The following is a 17,014-nucleotide window of genomic DNA, read 5'->3' as shown; positions in this document are numbered from 1 at the left end:
TATACTATCTATTCTGTACTATCACTGAAGGGTCTACATGTTTATACTGACTCAAATTAAGTAGCTTTGAGAGGTTTTTTTAAATTAATCAAATGATCCTTTTAGAAATAAAAATAAAATTATGGAAGAGGTAAATATGGTTAGCTGCCATATAACTATCAGCTTTCCTAGATGATTTTTCCCAGCTACCTGTTATTATTTAAAATTGTTAATAATATATCACCTGACTGATGGAGAAAATATTTATAGGTTGTGATTTTCAAATAATGTATTATATATAAGGCCACCTCCTTATTTCTGTAACAGAACACAAAATTATACAGCATTGTCCCTGTTCTCCAAGTTTACCTGCTCCTGAGGGAAATGCATGGGAAATAAACCTAAAGCCAACTAATACTACAAGACACTGGGAGGGTGCCCCAAGGCCGTGTGTGAACAGTGGCTTCATGAATGAAATAGGAAGTAAGGTCCTTTTGAAGGAGAGCAAATAGCTGAGTTGACTAGAGTACAGACCTTATTTTTTTAAAGATTAATTGGAAGTAGGTTTAAAGTTTACCTTTTTGGCAGTATGGCTACTGATGATTGGATAAAATCATCTGCGCAGACTTGCGGTATAGTGGAAGAAGGAGGGAGAAAACTACTCAGAAAGGAGCGTGTGTCTGTCATTCCTTTGTCAAGTGACATAGGTGTTTACTACCTTGTTTGGAGGATCTTAAGAACTGACCATTAGCACTGAGAGGACGCTCTTATCTGCTATGAAACAGCATGTTGGCTTATACACACAGTAGTCTATGCTGGAACATAGTAATAGAGCTAGCGTGCCATGAAGATGCTCTGAAATTCAGGAAGCTTTGTTTCTGGTTTTCCTTTAGCAACTTTCACAATGGTTTCTCTTTTGGGATCCAACTCAAATGACTACATAAGTGCCACCCTGCATAAAATTTAGTGTTTTGCCCTTTTTTCTCCTTCACTTGGAAAAGTTTATTAGATGGAGTGAAGGAAAGGCCCTAAGTTCCTGACTTGCATCCTTGTGGTCTCACCTGTCTCCGTAAGGTGAAACAAGGACCAGTGCCTATTTTTGACAATAGCTTTTTAAGGTCAGCTAGCTCTCTATGAAATTAACAAAACACAAATCAGAAAGCACTCAGTAAATGGTGCTGAATCAACCATTAAGATTAGTTTTCTTACAGGATGGAAGTTGAAAATGAGTAAGAGAAGACTTTAAAAGAAAATATTTCCAGGATATAAAGCCTAATAAAAATTTTAAGTATGACTCATGACACAGCATTTCGTTTCTTTAGTTCCGTTATCAAACTTGGTATCATTGCTAACATGGATACTGTATTGGGGTAATTTGGGGATTCAATAAAGCAAATTTGAGCTGGCAGATGGGTGACTGTACTTGCAGAGGTCATGCTACTCATAAAAAGGTATTTATTTGAGCAAATATATAACGTTGTAAACAATCCTGGCTACTCTGAAGTGTATGGTTTTGCATTTTACTCCCCATCTTCTTTAGGCAAGCGACAACTACACCCCACTGCTCTTCCTCCCTACCCTTTCTGGTAACCCAGACCACTGAAATACAGATACAGGGTACTGTCAACTTCTGTATAAATAAGAAACCATCCCCTAGGGACCCAAGAAAAACCAAGGCTATTTGTATATTTTTTTATTCTCAAGAAGACTTTAGCAAGTGGTGCCTCCTTCCACATGAAGTCCATGTCCTATTCCTGAGCAGTGGCCCTTGAATGCTATGCCGGCTGTTTGGGAAGAGCTTTCATTGCATTCGTCACCATCATCATTATAATGTTGCTGTCCAAAATCTGTCTACTGCTAATTTTATCCTCCCTGTAACTTTTGCTGAGAGTTGACAGTGAGCATTGAAGGACATACTCATAATTTTGTAGCATCCAGCTCTTTATTCCAAAAGAGTTTTTTGAAACAAAAATTTATGACTCAGAACAAAACAAAACAAAAAAACTTATTATCGAGGAGATAAAGTCTAAGATTGAAAGAAACATGAACTGAAGAAATATGTTATCAAAAAAAAGAAAAGAAATATGTTACAATATTAACATTTCTACACTGGCAATATACAATTTTTTTTTTGCAATATACAATTTTAACAGTCTTTTTTTCTTTTGCCAAATTATTGGCAGGAAATATTAATGATTAAATTTTTCATTAACACAAAACTTTTCTTTCTACACTGTGAGTTATTAAAATACGCTCCCTTTTGGTGTAGTATTTCATTTACAGATTAGAACTTTGCTTAATGTTGTCCTCGAGTGTAAAAAAATGCATATATATCAATTTACTTCCAAGTCGGAGGTGAGAAATAGTGCCCAATGAAAGGAATTTAAAAGAATCCTAATTAGAAGTTAAACAATCATTTTGATTTATAAGAAAAGTCCTGCAAAGTTTGTCATACAGTTTACTTTGCTATAAATCCAAGATTTAATTCCTTTTTACTTTCCATTTAAAGACTTGGAATGTATCATCATTTGAGTTTCCGTCATTTCACGTGAGTTTTCTTCAGGGGCTGACTTCACGGCACTGGAAATTGATACACTGACTTGACGTTTCAGCATCTTCATGACCTTTCTCTTGTACCCTTTACATGCAAAGAAATATATAAAAGGGTCCATGCAGCAATTGAAGTTCATCAGGCATACTGTAAAGTGCAGAGATATCTGGAATGAATATCTTTGGCTACATTCCAGGAGATCAGGAAAACGAAGCTTCTTAATCATGTGTTGAATAATTGCAACATGATAAGGTGTGAAACAGACAACAAACACAACAATTATAAAAATAATTGTGTTGAGAGCCTTTTTGTTTACACCAGATTTCTCAGTTAATGGGTTTTGTTTGGCAGTTTTAAAGAGCTTGCAACAGATTTGAGAATAGCAGATAAGAATGATGACGAGGGGAAGTACGTATCCTATGAAACATGCACCAAGCAGAATCCAGGGAAGAAATTTGGTTTCTTCAAAGTTTGGATATTCCATGCACGTAGTCCTTTCAGCCTCCTGCTTTGACATAGGTTTTATGAGCAGTGGGAGTGTTTGAGCAAATACGAGAATCCAGACAAATATGCAAATGCATTTTGCATGTTCAATTCTTTTCATCTTGTTGTACCGCAGGGGGTGCACCACAGCAAAGAACCGATCAATGCTCAGGCAGGTCATGAAGTTCACGCCTGCGTACGTGTTGATGTAAAACACGAGAGCAGTTATCCTACACAAGGCCTCGCCGATTCTCCAGTCAAAGCCCAGTGCATAGTAGGCTATCCGTGTAGGCAGAGCAGTGGTAAAAAGTATGTCCGAAATCACCAAATTGGTTGAATATAGAGTGGTAGAGTTGATTTTTTTCCTGTTTTGAATAATGACAGTCAAGGCCAACAAGTTTCCCACGAGCCCAATTATGAAGACGATGCTGTAATGCAGAGGCATGAGGATCCTGGCTGTGCGGTGGTGGGCGTAGAGGTCACAGTCGCTTCCCAGAGGAGCTGCAGAGGGGGTAGTAAAGTTGTCCATTTTTATATCCATCAGCAGTGTTCAAGGTCTCTAAAAAAACCAAGAAGGGTGCGTTTAATTAAAAGCGTATTTAACTAAAAGCGATATAAACTGCCTCCTATAGATCTAACTTTTAAAATTTCAAGATTGATATAATTTTTTAAAATCTGTGATACGTAATGTGGTTACATACCATACAGTAACAGAAAGAACAGAGAATAAAATTTATGTTTTTACTCTCACAATTTGGTGGTTTTGGCAAAGCTCTGGCAAAGGAAATAGAACCATTTAAATAGGGCAAATGTATTTTTGTGACAAGAGGGAATGCACTAACTTTTTAGGCAGAAATTTCCCCTTCCTTTTTCTGAATCATCGTCTGGTTAAGAGTAAAATCATGTAAAGCGCCCCACGTTTCAGGAAGCGTAAAACTTTGCTTTTAAATTGAATATCAGTTGGACTTTTTTTTTTCCGCCAAATGCATATCACTGCCAGGAAATGAAATCAGTCACACATTTATGTAGTGAAACATGAACTTACCACAGTGATCTGATTTGTGTTAACCCAAAAATTATGAGAAACAAGCTAAGGCCTTTGTTAGGTTTTCTTAAAAAAAAAAAAAGAAAGAAAGAAAAGAAGACGATGACCACAGCAACCCCGACAAAAAAGAAGAAAAAGAAACAAAAAGGGAAAAAACGTAAGAGCTTCAAGGGGAAACTTTAAAATTAATGCAGATACCCCACTGATGCATGCAGTATGTACACACTGTAGGAAGCATTACACATGTGGTGTTCTGTGTTCTGCTTTATTCATTTACCATGTTCATGGATCAGTGTAATCTATATTTTTGTCATATGTGTAGATCTTTTATAGACATTTGATAGATATTCTGCAGTATTACAGTGTGTTAATGCATAATTTGCTTACCTACTCCCTTGATGAATATCTGGATTATTTCCAACTCTTTTCTTGTTATAAATAATGTCTAAGATGAAATTTCAAGTCCTAAGTTGAAAAGTGGAAAACTCCTACAATAAAATTCCATATATGAGGTTGAACTTTGATAAAACTAAGGAAGAGAAGAGCAACAAATTCTGTGAAGTTATTTTTAGAAGAAAAATAATTTTCTGATAGGTCTATCTCTATGCACAAATCTGAAAGTCACCAGAGCTGAGGGAAAAGTTCAATATATCTAGCGATGATGGTACTATATGTTAAAGGAAAGAACTCTATCCCTATCCCTAGCCTTATCAAAGCAGTGACTACAAATCTGCATCTCCGACCGCTGTATTAAATGAATTGGAGCTCTGCTAACTTAGTTCTAACCGTCTTAAAACAGTGATGCTGACGGACAAGGAGGGTTCTGAGAGGATTGCACTAATGTCATAGGTGTGCATTATCTACAGCGTTGATAGGTTAATCATGAAAATATGGGAATACAACCTAAAGCAAAAGGGAGCAACAAAGGAAGTAGAACTTTTTATTAATCAGGGGAATACAAGAAAGGAGACTGGGAAAAAGCAAAGGATGAGGATGATAGGTAGAAAACACAAAATAAGAGGGTAGGAAATGCGTCACAACAAATTTAAATGGCTTGAACTCACCGATTAGAAGACAGAGACCGTCAGTTTGGATTTTTAAAAATCCAGCTGCATGCTGCTTAGAAGAGAGGGAACTCAAAGCGATTTGGGAAGTTTGAAAACCGAGGCACGGGAAGACACACACCAGGCAAACCCCAACCAGTGGAAAGCCAGAGTAGCAATAGTAACATCAGAAAAAAATAGAATTCAAGGCACAATCAACATTAATAGGGGTAAAGAAGGTCACTACACAAGTTCAAAAGAACAGTTCACCAAGGACATAAAAAGAATCATGAATTGTACATGTAACAGCAAAATTTGACAGAATTTAAAGGAGAAATGGTCAATCCACAGCCATAATGGGAGATTTTAACACATTTTTATTAGAATATGACAGGTTAAAAAAAAGATTGACCCAACATGACTTAAAAGCTAACAGAATTTGTGCTGAAAGCACATTAGGATTATTTGCAAATTTAACCATGTACTAGACCATGAGAGGTGTCTCAGATTTCTCAGAAAATCATTAGCTAGCAGCTCACATTCCATGTGAGTAGTACAGTGCAACTAAGTTAGAAATCAAAAATAAAAAGATAAAGGATGCACTTGGAATCTAAAAATATATTTTTCTGAGGAACTCGTGGGTTAAGAAATCACAATGCAGAATTTGAAGTGCTTAGAACCAAAGGACAAAAAATACTACAAAACTGTGGAATGCAGCTAAAGAGTTAATCCGAGATTGATGCAAAGCCTTGAATGCACTTATTTCTTAAAAAATTGGAAAATAGCTAAGTTAAATATACAGCTCAAGAAGCTAGAAAAGAACCAAGTTTGCCCCCAAAAAGTAGAATAATAAAATTAATTGGAGATATTAATGAAATAGAAAACAAAACAAACAAAAACCAATAAATATGGACTTTATATTTTGTGCGGGGGTGGGGGGATGGAGTGATTCTTGAAAGGGAAATCGTGTAACTTGCAGTTGTGGAATAAAAGTAGGAAAACTTCATCCAGTTAGTAGAGAAAGGCTTCGCTCGTGTGAGAAGTGGCTTTCAGGAGCCGAGACTGGACACGAGGGAGAGGTGGAAATTCCAGGCACGGGTTGCAGTTTAGGAACAGGCATCAAGAGCTGCCTTTGTTTTTCTAATTTTTGTGAAAAAATTTTTTTTCTGAAAATCTCAACATGTAAATTTTATTTCGAGGAGTCTTCCAAAGCAGGTTCCCGGGAACCGCCTTTAAAATACACGGTGGGGAAAAAAATACACCGTGGAGCCTGCTAATCCTCCATCTGAATAATAATTATTGTAGCGATTAGGGAAGTTACACTAATGTATGAATCAGAGAATGTGCCTTTGCCCACCAGTTGTAAATGCATGCCCAGCTGCTTCACTGAGTGAAATAAAGCATCCAGCAGAGTCACAAAAGGCAGTGTTTTCAGAACATTTTAAGTTAAGGAAAAGATGTTTAACACAGTGTTAATTTTAAGTGCGAAAATTTGCAGCCAAATCAAATGTCCATCATTAGGGAACTGGTTAAGTATTTTATGGCCATATAGTAGAATACGATGCAGCCACTGAAAATGGCAACGTAGATGCCTATTTCCTGACAGAGAATGATGTTAAGTAAGGAAAGCAGATTCCACAACAGGCCACTTTGCGGGTAGGAAAAGCAACTATTCACACACACACCCCTGCATGGCTATATAGGCCAAGACATAATTCACAAGTACAAGTAATTTTTGAGTTTCATCATATATTCTAAATTTTTAACACCAAACATGAATTGACTATGAAATGAGTAAATAGGTAAATAATTTTTTTAATCTGAAGAAACCTTTTTTGAAATTCAGCTCTTCTTGCGAAAGCCTTGTCCTCTGACATACTTTTCAAAGCTAGTGCTCTTTATTCAGATTTATGCCTTAGTTTTCGCCAGGTGACTACCTTAAGTCATGTCTGGAAGAACCGTCCCGGCAGCCCTGCAAGCCAGGTGCTGCCATCACCCACCCACTCTCCACTCGAGGAAACCGCTGTCAGAGAAGGTAAGGGTCATGCTGGATCCTTCTCTCTGCCAGCCTGGCTTCAAACCTCCTACTCTGTCCAGTCCTCGGCAGGGGCAGCTGCTTCACGCTGCCTTTCAAGAACTGAGAGTTTGTGGTTTCAAAGTGGTCTAGGCTTCAGGGCCATCCTCACCTGTACACAAACAGCCAGGGCACATGTGGCCTAGCCGTTCCAGAGCAGGGAGATGATTCTTCCGGAGGACAACGGGACTCCCACTCCAGGAGAGGTGCCTTCCCAAGTGGGAGGCCAGACTGGTGGACGCTGCGTCATAGAGCCCTGAGGGGGAGACTGGGGAAGGGCTGTTTGCTGCCCGCCCCTGCCCCGAGTCGGTCCAAGAAAGGCACTTGCACAACGTGGATGTGAAAATGGGCTGACCCAGAGGATCTCAGGTAAAGGAGAATCTGGGCTGTTTTGAAATGTGTTCTTTTGGATATTTGGTAACCTCTGGAAGGTTGATTCCATCCGTCAGCAGCTCTAGTGTATTACCTTCGGTGTTACTTGTCCTGTGTTATTAATGCTATAGTTTTAGTCCGTTTTATCTTTTCCAAATTGAGAGGAAACCACTTTCACATACTTGATGGTTGTTATCCCGTTCTTATATCAACCAATCCCAATTTATTATCATCTTCCCTCAGAAATATTCTTTTATCCCTTCCTTTAATCATTTTAGGATTCAGGATTACTTTCCTGAACCTTGACTTAACTCCATTCTTTTATTCAGCAAAAATTGTTTTTAGTGCCTCCTCCATATGCTAGATCCTGGAAATTCAGAAATGATACCTTTTAATGTCTGAGGACCTTAAACTGAAGGATGGATGTTGGGAATGTGCTGTTGTCTGAATGAGGTGTTATCTCAGTATTTGCTATGTTTCCTCTCTCATCCACACCGGGGCTCTGCTTGCTCTTTGCATTACAGTGCTCCTTTACCAACCTTTGGATTGCAAATTCCCCTTTTAACTGTTTCTAGTCCTTCCTCTTTTAGTCATAACTAAATCCTTTCTTTCCTTCTTTCTTTCTTTCTTTCTTTCTTTCTTTCTTTCTTTCACTATATTTTAAATATTTGTCATAATTATTAGACAACAGCATCTGACATGGTATTTAGGATAGATATACTGAATTGTACTTGAAAGTGTTGATACTATGGCTCGTCATTTTATTGCCTTAAGAAAAGCAAAAAGAAATGTTCTAAATTTTTTTTCCTTAGAATACTTGTACCTGTAATAATTATAATTTCCTCATAATGCTTTCTAATGAAAAGATGTACAATGTCCCTAAGTTGTCCTTAGTGCCTCACAGCTGAGAGACAAGGATGAGGATTGAAAGCTTTGCCCTGAGGGCACAGATAGTACCTGGGCTGCGGGAAGTGTGGGTCCTTATTCAGGTTCCACCCAAGGAACTACGGGGCAGCCATCTGTGCCAGTTCTCTTAACATTTTTGTTAATAAGCAAAGGAGGCTATCTCAGGTTTGTCTCTGTAATGCAATATTAATCCTTTTAACTTTACTATTATCCTAACATGTGTAAAACAGCAAGTTCTTCCATAGCAAAATATCCTCCAAAGTATTTTCACTTACATTTTTGAAAGTGCGCCTGTGTGTGCTTTTCTCTAGAATTGATTTCCTCACTAATAGAGTAGCTAGTGTTTCTTAAGACACTATCGTGTCATTTTTGCATAACCAGACATGTTGACATGAACTGTCAAGTTCTCTCTAGCCGCAGAAAGGAAAAAATAAAAGGCCCCCTCAAAACTCATTTATTAGTATTAAAGAAAACTAAGAGCTAATGTGATTTGTACTCTAGAACTGTTTACCCTGGATACCAACTTGGAGGCATTTGTGATTTTTCACAGGGTACTTCTGCAATCCCAATTTACTTGCTTGGATAATGATTTTCTTAGCTTCTATTTGTGGCAGAAACAGAATAAAATCCTCACTATATTCAAAGATTTAGTAAATGCGAGAATACCGGCTTTTAGTGTTTAGCTTTCAGATTCCTGAAATGTCACCTTTACCCCTAATATTTATTCGCTTAATAATCATCAACACTTAAAAATGAGAAGGGGTTAAACTTCTAGTAATTTTGTTTAAATTGAGGCCTTAGCAACGAATTGAATGGGTCAAATCATGCTGACATGATCATTAATAAGAGGTGACTTCTCTGTGAGGCGAAGTCTGCTCAGGACCATGTTTACACATTGAGATGATGTGACTCAGAGTGCCCACAGTGGCCTGCACCAAAGAGGAAGTTCCAGGAGTATGCTCTCAAAAACAACCCGAAGAATGGACGTGCAGATACAAGTGATACGTGTCTGTTGTTAAGTGATGAGTGTTGTTGTCTGATCCCATTGTTTGTCTGATTTCTGTTGCTACACTGTCCTTTGGTTATTTTGTTGAAGAGGGGTAAGATTGAGGGAAAATTTCTGGAGTGGGAAAAAAAAGTCACTGGGAAAGGAGGGGGCAGAGGAAGGTTCCAGGCTCAGAGGAGCAACAAGGGTTTGGTCCCCTGGGAAGCAGACGAGCACAGGTGGGTCAGGACAGCAGGCTGAGGCTGTCTACTGCCTTGAGGACAAACATACCCCGTGCAAGAAAGAAATCATTGCTGCTTCCTCCTGTTACCTGGTTTTGTACGTATTTGTCAGTTGCTTGAGAAAGCCTCCTTGTTCTTGAAGCTGAGCAAACAGGGACATCTGAGTTTGGTCCAGTGTCACGCACACCGGGGCCTAGCACTCAATCAGTCGTGTTTCTCACCTGCTTTAAGGTGACTCAACAACTGTCACCTGAGCAGTTGTGTGTCCCACTGGCCTGCAAAATAGGCAGGTGCGAAACAGGCATCCCTGAGGCACAGACGGGCAGTGACCAGCACAGGCCCAGCCTCGCGTCCCTCCACTGGTGCAGTCTGATGGCCGTTCCAGACTACTACACCACTCTCACCGGCTCTGACAGCCAGCACACACCCCGATAACCTAGTCAAAGAAATCTTCCTGCACTATCAGGTGATTCTTTTTTTTTTTTTTTTTTTTTTTTCCCCCACTAGCTTTGAGTCCTAAGTTGATAGCTGTGTCCAAGATTGATTTTTTGGGAGGCTATATAGGGAAGATTGTCCAGAAAGGTGACCACTGACAGGTGACCCCACTTTCTCAGACGGAACCTCCCACGTGCCAGAGTGTTTATGTCAGGAGTCGAGTCATCTGTGGTCAGTGTGTCTGAGGGCACCTCTCTTCCCTGTCTCCCAGGGAGCTCGCTTGCTTACATCCTCCGGCTTGTGGAAGGGTGACCCTGCGGCTGACCCCAGGACACAGCCTGGTCCTGCCCACCTCTCAGTAGGTCTGCACAGGGTCATGTGCAGGACGGTGCACAGGGAGCTTCTTCAGAACAGAAGAAAAAAAACCCCAGCATTGGCCCATCTGCACTTTCCTCTTTGTGCCTCGGTGGTGTCCTGAACCCAGTGGGCACCCGCTAAAGACACTTCACCTTCTGTTAACATGTACATTGGAATTGATGGGAAAGTGAAAGGTGCCTGACATTTGTGTTATCTGGTTAAACACCCACTTGCACATTTGGGGTTTTACATAGTCTGGCTATTTTTCTTTCACCTTTCACTGATTATTTATTCCTTGTGTGGCTTTTGGCAGCTTTAATACTGACTAGGATGGTATGAAAGTCTTCAGAGATGAAGACAGAGGAGGTGGTAGCACTACGGACTTGAAATATATGGCATAATGTTTAGGAACTGGAAGAAAAAAAATAATCCCACCGTAATACTCATTTCAGTGTAAGGAAGACAAATACTGTGTTTCCCTGTGGCATGATTTGACCTGTATGTAGGATAACCAACTGCATAATATACAAAGACTCCTTATAATGAAGGGCTGAGTCCGTATAATCTTTATCCTCTGAATCCAAAATATTTCTAGAAACAATATGTACCCTTTCTCCTTAAAGTTCAAGGGAGTTTCAAATTTTGATTTTCGTCTCTATTAACCTCATAGAAATTAGTCAGAAACATTAAATATCCTTCTTTTATGGATAAGCAGAATTCGGGAGAGATTCGATCATTTGCTCAGGGTCCCCCCTCAGGACAGTTGCCAAGCCAGGAACCACGCCGGCGGGCAGGCCTCCGTGTCCTCGGCAACCCCTGCCTCCTGGCGGTCAGCAGTTCCTGGGCCTCCAGCCCGCTGGCCCGCGGCCTCTCCTCTGCACGTTCCCTTCTGTCTGTCCTTCCGCCTGTGTGCGTTCTGCTGCCACTGCCCTGCCTGCCTCAGGCCGCCCTCACTCCTCCGGGGAGTTGCAGCTGCAGCACGCACAGTGCCCTTCAGATGGTGCCGAGGCACACTGAAAGCCGTGTGTCACGCCACACGGGTCTCCTTCGTGCTCGGGGCCTGCTTCCCTCTTCAGCTGGATCTCTAGCCGTCTTCCATCCTGCGGCCCCCTGGCTCCGGCCCTACTAGATTGCTTGCTGTCCTTTGATGTCCTGTGTTCTCTCCCAGCTCTGTTCCTTTCTGACCCTCTTCCTTCTCTCTGGAGCCTCCTCTCCCCGGTCCTGCATCCTCAGCTCCTGCTTTCCTTCAGGGCTTCGTTCAGAATCAGCTGCTCCTGGAAGTTTCCCTGGTTTTATCCTCTCCTGCTCCCCCGACAGCACCTCCCCGCCCCCCGCAGAAAGGCAGCGTGGGGTGTCCTCACCGGGGCACTGCCCTCTGTACTGGCATCTGTACTGTTTGTTTTGTTTCTGTTTCCTACTGGCCCGTGAAGTCCTGAGAGTGGGGGCTGTGTTGTTAATTTTGTGCATCTCCAGCTGGCCCATGATTGATGCTCAATGAATATCCATTAAGGAATAGCAGAATCCCAGCTTTCTTGATCCTCAAAGTTTCTTATCAGACTGCAGGATACGTTTGATTGATAATAGTAACCAGTATTATTCAGCATAGACTGTGTCCCAGGCACTGCCCTGGGCACCCTATGTATATTCACTCACTGAATCCCACAAAACTTTCCCAAATCCATTACCACTGGTGAAACTAAGGCACAGAGCACTTATGAGTCTTGCCTGAAGACACAGCTGTTAAGTGTCAGGATTTAATCCAGGCAGTTTGGCTCCAGAAATCACATTCAGTGTAGTACGTTTTAGCCCTAGCTCCTATTTCCAGCATTATCTGATGTTATCGGTAGGAAACAAGTAAAATAGGAAGACATCTCAAAACTTTAACGCATACCAACTCATACACCTGTCTCAACCAGCGAGCAGAGAAGGGCTAGGGAGATGGGAAGAGGGAGCAGGGAGGGAAGGAGGGAAATATGTTGATATAAATAAGGAATTCATTAATTTATTTGTAGCATATTTCAAAGTAAGTAAAAGTTTTGTAAATAAATTTAGATTTTTACTATTTTTAACAAGATTTCTATAAAAGTTTGAAATTTCCACTGAGAGAAGATGGTGAATACCTAGGATAGCTCTTATGCTGTTAATTTATTTTTATACTGCTATTTAAATATTTGCAGATATTTAACAAAATATTTTTATTCTTCTCTTTGGGCTTTCCAGATACCACAAGGATCTTTGTTACCTCTGTCGTTTTCAGAGGATTTTAACGTGTGTTATTTCATCTTACATTGAAGCCCACTATTTTACAAACTTCCTGGGAAGCTGGGAAGGACACAGACCCGAGGATACTGCACATCCTCAGCACATACACAACCTGGGCATTTTAACAACTCCAGGAGGCCCTTAACCATAGCAGAGAGAAAACTGTTGCTAGTAAACTCCTTTACTGGATGGTGAGCTCTTTTTTTAGATGTAAACTTCTTAAGGATGATGGCTTTATCTCATTTTATCCCATAGAGTGTTTCAGAACTGGCCAGCAAGAGATATCTAGTAAATGCCTATGGAAAGCATAAATGAATGAAAGTCATATAGTGACCTGAGTTAATATTTATTCCATTAAATGGCTGGTCATGTTACTGAAAAGCTCTCAGAAGCTAGTTGAAAGTAATTTATAAAAGGAATTCCCGCCACCACATGATAGGTGAACCTTGTGAGTGAGAATGCTTTCTGGAGTGGTGGGCTCTTTGCGGTATTATGTCCAAAAACTATGATTAACCCCCAAGAGAAAACATGCACTGAAATACTAGCAAATGCAAAGTCCAGACAGAAAACACAGATGTATAATCATCCATAGACTCAGTCTTTATGTAAAATATTTTCTAAAGATCTGGAAATAAGTTCAAGAAAAATAATTCCCATAGAAATGATAGGGCAAGGAAACTTTGTGTATCGGATTCATCCTTCCGTGGTTCAATGGGCAGAGGGAGGAGAGAATGGTAACAGGCCGTTTTCCGGCACTTACTGTGAGAGCCAGTGCTGTAAGACCTGGGCAGTATGATTACTCCCCATTTTACAAATGAAGCAGTTGAAGCCTGAGAAGTAACTTGTCCAGAGCCACACAGCTGGTGAATAATGGAGCCCAGTTCAAGCCTGACTCCAGAGCCCATGCTCTTAACCACTACACTATATTGTACTTAAAGTGAGACCACCCCCCCACCAAAATAAAAAAAAACACACCCTCCTTTAGAGGAAGTCTCTGCACAGCTTATATTTTACCAAGTTTCTGTTACTTCCATTCCCAACCTGGACGTAAATACTGGCAATTCACTGCATATAATTCATTGTTTTGTGCTATTTTTTAGGCACACAGAAGTTCTAGAAAAAAATACGGAGATGTGTTTAGTCTTTCTGATCATCAAATAAACATAAAGCAAACAAGAGATGTTCTTTTTTCACTTATTAGATTAATAGTTTATATGTAGAATTAAAATACTCATGTTGGCTGAGAAGCAGTGAGGCCCAGACTGTCACTGGTGGGAGAGTAAATTGGTAAAATGTTTTTGTAAACTGAAAAGTATCCATTTATATCTGAAGTTGTTTTTTTTTTTTTTTAAATGTGTACCCTTTGCCCCAGGAATTCTACTACTGGAATTCTATCCTGAGAAATAATAGAAAGTATAAAAGTAGAGAAATAATAGAAGTATAGGAAAGACTTTTATATACTTACATATGTGGTCAAATAGTAACATGTACTAACTCTTTTATTTTAAATTGTGCTGTATAACTTGTTATAAGTACAGTACATTTACGTGTAGGAATACTCCATTTTAAAATAACTTTGTTCCTTTCCTTCATAAAGTATCCTGAAATACTGGCAGTATTTGATGATTAATATTTGATACTGTTTTTTGTAATTGTGAGTTCACACAGAAGTACAAAGTAAGCCCTGTTTTTTGGCAAAGATCTTTCTGGCATGATCCATTGCTTTCACCCAGCTTAGTATCAGCTTATTAGAACTGCTGGTCACCAGAGAGTCTCAACTATATTAATGATAAAATCTTTGTTAGAAATGTTTATAGCTTTTTGTTGAATAGATTCTTTACCTTTACCTTAAACCTTAATTAGGGCTTCAAAGTTTTTCTTAACTCACAAGACTTTGTTGAAAAAGCAAAATATCTGGTACTTACCTCTTAGTGCCTTGTTGGGACCTCTGTGTGGTAGCAGTCAGTATTCACCCAAACTGAAGTAGGTTAACCTTGGCACGTTGTTTTAAGGGAGATTATGCAGACATCCTTTTATGGTGGTTGCTTTTTTTCTGTCACCCTGTGACTGAGCACAGTAATGATCAGTTAGCCTCATGTGTGCGTGTGCACTTTTTTTTTTTTTTAATAGGAAGTGAAATTTTTCTGTTAGTGATTTTTTAAAAAAGAGTTATCCAAAAACCCCTTGGAATTTATGAATTTTTGATATCTATGGAACTTTATAAATTTTTCTATAAAGATTTAAGTTTTAAAAAAATCCCTTGGAAGAGACTGAAGCAATAAACCTTAACCAGGAAAAAAAAAGAATCGTAGTTATTGATGATTCTGTATCCATATTATGTGTAAAGTGTGAGTTTTTAAAGGTTTTAAGGGAAAAAATGTCAATTTTGACAATTCTGTCTGCCTGGAAACTTGGTGCAGGGAGTAGTTCACTCATTCTGTATCTTATCAACAGCTTAATGAGAAAGAAACAGAAATTTCTGTGGTGAGTGGAGAAAAATGCTCTTTTGCATGTGTACAGTGATTAGTCAGTATTTTCAGGCAGGAGACCAACTGACTGGATCGCTGATTGCGTGGACACATGCATGACAAGGGAAGAGGTGGAAGGGGGCATCCTACAGCTAGAATTGCCTCTCGTGCACAGGATGAAGGAGACCTGTGCTGTTCACCTTCAAGTCTTAATGGACTCAGTTTAAACCAACAGTGTCACATGGCTATCAAAATGCAAATTGATTTGCAGGCTAAAATAATGGAAATATAACTCTCAGAACAAGAGAGATGATCTGGCCATTCCCAGTGAGCTCAGGAGACTGCGTTTTACCAGGGCACGGATGACCTTAGAGCATGGGTGGTGAGGGGTCTGGATGCCAGGTCTTAGGAGAAATGATGGAATAAACTGAGTATGTCTGGGCTCGGCAGGGACGTGATCTTTATCCTCACGTGTTAGGAATCTCTCATGGTAAAGGGTTTAGATTGTGTGTGTCAGTCTTCCTAACTCCAGAGAGTAGAAGGAAGGCCTGTAAGAGGAGGTTACCAGACAGCTTTCAAATCAAAATGTGAAAGTAGATCTTAAAAGTTGAGATCATAAAAAAATGGCATGTTGTCTCTTGTTCAGGTGCTTGCATAAACCGGATGACTATTTTGAGGGATGTTGTAGAGAGAATTGAATCATTTGGTAGGAATTTGTAACCCTGTGACCTCAGAGGCCCTTCCACTCCAGGATTCTGTCAAAGTGGCTGAGGACCTTTAGCCTCTCAGTGGTGTTATTCCATTGAGAGGCTTGTTAGGTTCTTATAAGCTCTAAAGTGCTGGAGATCCGTAGAGAAACCTTGTCAAACAGAAGAGCTACAACTCACCTAAATTCTTTTGGTCTCCACCCCATTATATAAAATAAAAGTATTGAACTAAATGATCACCAAGATAATTCCTAGTCCAATAATTCTGTGAGGGGGAAATACAGAGATTTTATGATTTGGTGGATCAATATGATAAAATCTTCTAGAACTAGTTCCTTTAAAACTTGGATTGAAGAATCCTTGAAGAAGACACTGTTGAGAAGAAGTTTTTCAATTTGTTGAAAAGCCATCCTGGTGGGGTTTTGGTTTTTAGTTTTTGAAATAGTTTTTATTAAGTAAAGCGTTGTTATATCATGAAATCTAGGTAAAGTAAATATTCTAGCAAACTGGATCTCCCCTTTTTTTTGGTATTAGAGTAGTCAAGTGTATAAAGAAGAGGTGATAGGGTAATTGTCCTCTGAGATGCCGTTGAGGTTTAGTGTGAGATAATTCATGAGCTCACAAACCTTATTTTTATTGTTGAAAGTTACCAGGATTTCTTTAGTTGTGCTGTAAAAGTGGAGGCCATGTCCTTTTCTGTAGAAGAGGTAAGTTGGACATTTGCGACCTGAACTGAGAGTTTGTACTATTTTATTTGTTCTGTCAAGCACACTTGTGAGTATAGAGTAGATACTCAATAAATATTAGTGACGTTAGTGAATGAATTCTTTATAACTCGTGTTCCTCTTTTTCTGAACTTCAGCCCTATATGCTTAAGCCAGATAGGACTTCCAGAAGTTAGCTGTTCACAATACGAAAAGGTCAAACTGAGTTATTGTTGCCAGTATAAGGAACAAATGTTGTCATAAAATAAGCAAAAGAGAAAAACTGGTCAGTGACTAAAAACAGTGTGTATAGAAATAGCAATGGAAATTTTCTACAAAACAACCTGTGTAACCATGGTCTGAAATATATGCTTTTGTATTATGGGTAGATGTAGTTTAGT

The 17,014-nt window shown here is 39.5% G+C and overlaps 2 protein-coding genes across 5 annotated transcripts in view; one reads left to right on the top strand and one right to left on the bottom strand.

The window, feature by feature from the left end:
• UBAC2 (UBA domain containing 2) overlaps window positions 1-17,014 on the top strand; it is a 170,085-nt gene that overhangs the window by 84,411 nt on the left and 68,660 nt on the right. The gene's annotated exons all lie outside the window — the stretch shown is intronic.
• On the bottom strand, window positions 1,849-14,769 carry LOC102999445 (G-protein coupled receptor 183). Its single transcript, XM_007196814.2, has 2 exons — window positions 14,660-14,769; window positions 1,849-3,572 (listed from the first exon to the last, which is right to left on the bottom strand). Exon 2 carries the CDS (start codon window positions 3,552-3,554, stop codon window positions 2,472-2,474), a length of 1,083 nt encoding a protein of 360 aa, XP_007196876.1. The 5' UTR covers window positions 3,555-3,572; window positions 14,660-14,769; the 3' UTR covers window positions 1,849-2,471.

This window comes from Balaenoptera acutorostrata, chromosome 18, assembly GCF_949987535.1.
Source record: "Balaenoptera acutorostrata chromosome 18, mBalAcu1.1, whole genome shotgun sequence".
NCBI lineage: Eukaryota > Metazoa > Chordata > Mammalia > Artiodactyla > Balaenopteridae > Balaenoptera > Balaenoptera acutorostrata.
The sequence above is the reverse complement of the archived record's forward strand: the minus strand, read 5'-3'. Positions and strand labels throughout refer to the sequence as shown.